At 25.0% G+C, this 5,000-nt stretch overlaps 1 protein-coding gene across 1 annotated transcript in view; it reads left to right on the top strand.

The window, feature by feature from the left end:
- The window catches only part of LOC101236737 (tetratricopeptide repeat protein 12), a 54,765-nt gene that overhangs the window by 15,113 nt on the left and 34,652 nt on the right, over positions 1–5,000 (top strand). Inside the window, exon 8 of the mRNA XM_065788292.1 lies at positions 4,213–4,265. Within this exon, the coding sequence (XP_065644364.1) occupies positions 4,213–4,265 (53 nt within the window). The remainder of the gene's footprint in view (positions 1–4,212; positions 4,266–5,000) is intronic.

A 5,000-nucleotide genomic window follows, 5' to 3' on the forward strand; every position in this document is an offset into this window, starting at 1 on the left:
TCAGTAATTCCTATTACCATGGGAGGAGTATTAATATACTGATTAGACTGGAGAGATCATTGATGTGAAATGGGAGAGAAGAAATATTAGGATGGAGACGAGTTTCTTTACAAGGATCAATAGATTCATTTAGTTCATTAATGTCAAGGTATTTGATTTAGTTGTTGGATTAAACAGGTTGTTCATGTTTTTAATTAAGTTTTTAAGGTAATCAGAGGGTTCATGAGATTTAATTTTATAAGGAGAATTCTTGCAAGGAAGAGTTAATTTGCAGATCAGAGAGTTTGCCAAATGGCATATTGTTTGATAAGCAGTTAAGGCAAAACTATTCAGAAGTGTCATTTGAAAGCAGATTGTAAGTGTTTGTCAATTGGAATAGATTTTGCATGAATCCAAAAGGAGCAATAGTCATATAGAATGCCTCTATTTTATTATTTATTTTTTTGTTGCAAAACTTGCGATGGTGAAAAATTTTCTTGGTTTAAATGTAAAACTGTTTATAAAATAGAAAATATAGAAAATCAAAAAGATAGAATAATAAATCAATAAACAATAAATTAACAAATAGTAAACAAAAGTCACTTATAATTCAGTTATTTAAATATTTATGAAATTGAAAGTTTCATAAATATTTAAATAATTGAATTATATGTGACTTTAGTTTGCAACAGTAATCATAAATAGTAAACAAAATAGTTGATTATATATTATCGAATTAGTAAATAAAAAGTATAGATTTATATTATTAATTAATAGCAATGATAAAATAATAAACAATAGATAAAATTTCAATTAATATCAATCCACAATAAATTAATGCATGAAATTATATAATAGTTATAATAATATAATAATAATCAAAAAATATATAATAAAAATTCTTAAATAGATAATCTAATGATAAATAATAAAAACAAGAAAAACATATATAATAATAATCAAAAAATATATAATAAAAATTCTTAAATAGATAATCTAATGATAAATAATAAAAACAAGAAAAACATATATAAATAATAAAATAAGAAAAACTTTTGGTGCTGGCGAATATAGTATGTAAAAAAGTTGCATGAATTTCGAACATTAAATTTAAAAAATGACTGACAGCACCACAATCAAATAAAATTATTAAAGCAGATAAATGATGCATGACTGGCAGCTTGCAGCTGTAGATAAAAGTTTAGTATTTTAAAAAAAAAAAAGCTGTAAAAATGATAATCATATTAATTATGTATTGGTAAACATATGGTAGAAACATTACTATTAGAAATATGCACTCTTGTATCTACCACTTTCTTGATAATTCTAAGTTTTCTCCGCCAGTTTGGATTTCATTTAAGACACTATACTTCTCATTGATAGTGGTTTTTTAGCTTTTGACATCTTTTTTGATCTCCAAAAAGCTTTAAATACAGTTGTATCAAAAGCTTTTTAAAAATTCACAAAGACCACAAGTTTCTAATAAAAGATTTATATTATTATTAGCGGCATATCGATGATGATTGGTTTTCATGGTATATTTAAAATCATACTTGTTTTGCTCAATTAATGGGTTTCAATCCACAAATAAAGTTGTAAAGGATAGTGTTCCACAGGGTTCTGTTCTAGGGCGTTTACTGTTTTTAATATATATTAACGATCTGCCTCACTCTATAAATAGTTCGATTGTTTATCATTTTGCTGACGAAACTAAACTTTTATGCATTAATAAATCACTCATACAACTGTGTAAAAAAGTTCAGACTTCCAATTATTTTTCACCCTTTTTAAAAAAAAAGAATTTTTTTTTAAAAAGGGTGAAAAATTTTTATTCGAGTATATATCTAATGAATATTTATTTTATCTTTTATTATTATTGCTTTATTATATTACTGTATTAATAAAACTATTATTATTTTTATTTTGTACTATTTTTTTTAACTTTATTACTATTATTATTATAATCATTAATATATCCTTTTTTTAAAAGGTTTTAGATGCCTTATTAATATTATTTATAATGATAATGGTTCCATCTTAGTAGTAGTTTTATAGTTATTGTTATAATTGTTATATTTCTTTTTATAGTTACTATTTTTATAGTTATAGTTATAAATTTTACTACTTAGGTTGTTAGGAAAGTTCCTAGAACTCTCCTGTAAGAAAAAAAAAAAGGAGTTCTTTTTAATTTTATTTTATTAAATGTTCAAAATAATGTCCATCAAAGTTGCATACTTTCAAGCCATTTTTCAAACATTTTTTTATACTCTTTTTTGGGTATACTTTGAAGAAGCTTCGTTATGCGAGTTTTTTGACTTTTGACTTTTTGACTTTGGACGTCAGTATCATCATCAAGATTTTTTTTTATCAAGTCGAATAGCCAATAATCGGATAGAGCTAAGTCTGGTGAGTATAGTGGGTGGCGAATTATTGTAATTCCAGCTTGGTTTAGACAATTTGTGACAGTTTGAGTCACATGGGGTTAAGCATTATCATGGAGAATTTTGAGTGCCTGTTTTAAGTCTTTGCTTATTTATTTCACATATAAGAGGTTTCAAACAATTTTTTATATAATATTTGCTAGAAATGGTGTTTCCCTTTTCAACATAACCCAAATGAACAACACCTGTTGTTTTGAAGAAGATGTAGAACATATTTTTCGGCTGAAACCTGTCGCATCTTACTATAGTTCTTGGACTTTCACCTTCACCAACCCAACTAGCGTTAGCTGACTTGTGTCCAACTTGTCTCAAATAAAACTATGACTCCATGAGTCTCCATGGGTCATTTACGAAAAGGGCTAATTTTTCCTTACATGCCTCAACTCTATTCTTTTGATTTCGATCGGTTAACTCGTGGGGTATCCAACGTGATGTAAATTTTCTTTTTTTAAGTGCGTTGTAAATGATTTTGTTGATTGTAAAACGATTAATCAATGTCAGGGCCTTAATTATATCATGTGTTGCATGCGGATTTTCTTCAATAATGGCTCGCACACGTTCAATATTCTCAGCTGTATACGTGGTTTGAGGGTGTCCTGAGCAAGGATCATCTTCAAGATTCTCTACCATCTTTAAATAAAGTAGCCTACTTGGCAACTGTACTATATTTTGGAGCTTGGTTACCGTGAACTAAAACCAATTCATTGGTTATGGCTTGTGTTGAAACTCCAAATAAAGCACTGGTTTTAATATATACTCGATATTCAAATTTTTCCATTTTTAAATTTTTTCTTTTAAATGTATAATATAGAATTTAAATAACTTTTTTTAATAAACATTCAAAATATTTCAACCAGTATTTAAAATGTTCATAATTAAACAAAATTATATATAAGTTTAATTATTTCTCATTGTATCTTTATAGATGAAGTTCTATGAACTTCTCTAACAACCTAAGTATAATTATTTTTACCATAGTTTTTATTATTAGTTATAATTTTTATTAAAGTTATAGTATAGTTATTATTTGTAATGTTTTTTTTATTCATATTATTATTATTTTTATTATTACTGCAATTATTAATATTATCATTATTTATTAGTGCTTTATTTTATCTTCTTATTTTTTTCCCTTCTATGTTTATGTTAGTTTTCTTCATTTTTTTATTTTCCTTTTATTTTAATTTCATTCTATGTTTTATTTCCTTTTTTTTTTTTTTTTTATGTCAGGGTGTCACTCTATTGACTAGTTTTTAACAATATGAGTGACACCTAACCTTATTTATGTAAGTTTATAATTTATTATTGCAAATTTCAATATTTTATTGTGAAATAAATGAACAATAGTATAGGTATTGGTTACACAGTTTTTTAATAATCAATTAAAAAACATGTTTTTGTTGCATTCTTCTAGATGACCAATGAACCTCTAATATATTAAAAATAATATACATTTAATAAATGACCGACAAACTTCTAATATATTAAAAATAATATAATTTTGATGAATGAATAAAATAATAATAACATTTAATAAATATGTATTAAGATTCACTTTGCCTCTTTGCCCCCTTTATTTTAATAAGATCAAAACATTTCTATGATATTTAAATATAATAACAACCTGCTGGTTAGATTTCTAGTTTAGATTAGTTTATTTCTATGTATTTATGTATTATTTTCTTTTGTTACATTTATGAATTACTTTATTTGTTGATTTTGCTTCACAAAAATGTTTCTTTTTTAATAAAAAAAGCTTGAAATTTTTTATCTTTTTTGTATTTTTTTCTAGATTATATTGATGAAACAAGAGCCCTACAACAATTAAATATTGATGAAGAAAAGGTATTTATATATAATAAGTTTTTATATTCTTATTATTAGGGTACTATATTTATTTATTTTTAAACTTTTTTGTTGTTTTGATAAACAGTCATAAGTTACAATTCTCAACTTTATATTTTAATTAAAAAAAAATTTTAAATAAAATTTTAAATTTTAAAAAAACAACTAATTGCATGCAACCACTATTAAGTTGGGAGTTACTAGAAAACAAATAATACCATTAAAGATCAAGAAAACAGAAGAAAAGTTGTATATGAGTCAGAAAAACATGGGAGAGAGTTCCACTGCATGATGTGCAAAGAAAAAAACTAGATAAATACAAATTTTTAGAGCATGAAGGAACAGATACAGTAAAAGGTTGCAACTTTGCTGAATGATGAGTCAAGCAAAAATAAGTTATAGTTGATGGAACTAGAGTTGATAGCTCATTTGAGCAGCAACCATTATAGTATTTGTAAAAATGATGCTACTTTATGATTATGAAACAGAGCAGGTCTAACTACAGTGAAATAGAGCAGATCCAATAACGTGAAATAGAGCAGGTTCAACTATGTAAAATAGAGCAAAATACAGTTGAACCTGCTCTATTTTACTACCTCTATGCTCTTTCAACCTTCTTTTGTGAACTTGATTTGTGTAAAAACACGGAAAATTGTAGTATTTTTTTATTTAAATATTTTTTTGAAAGATTCTTACAATACTTAAAATTACTCAAGCATTTGATTTAACAATAGA

This window comes from Hydra vulgaris, chromosome 01, assembly GCF_038396675.1.
Source record: "Hydra vulgaris chromosome 01, alternate assembly HydraT2T_AEP".
NCBI classification, from domain to species: domain Eukaryota; kingdom Metazoa; phylum Cnidaria; class Hydrozoa; order Anthoathecata; family Hydridae; genus Hydra; species Hydra vulgaris.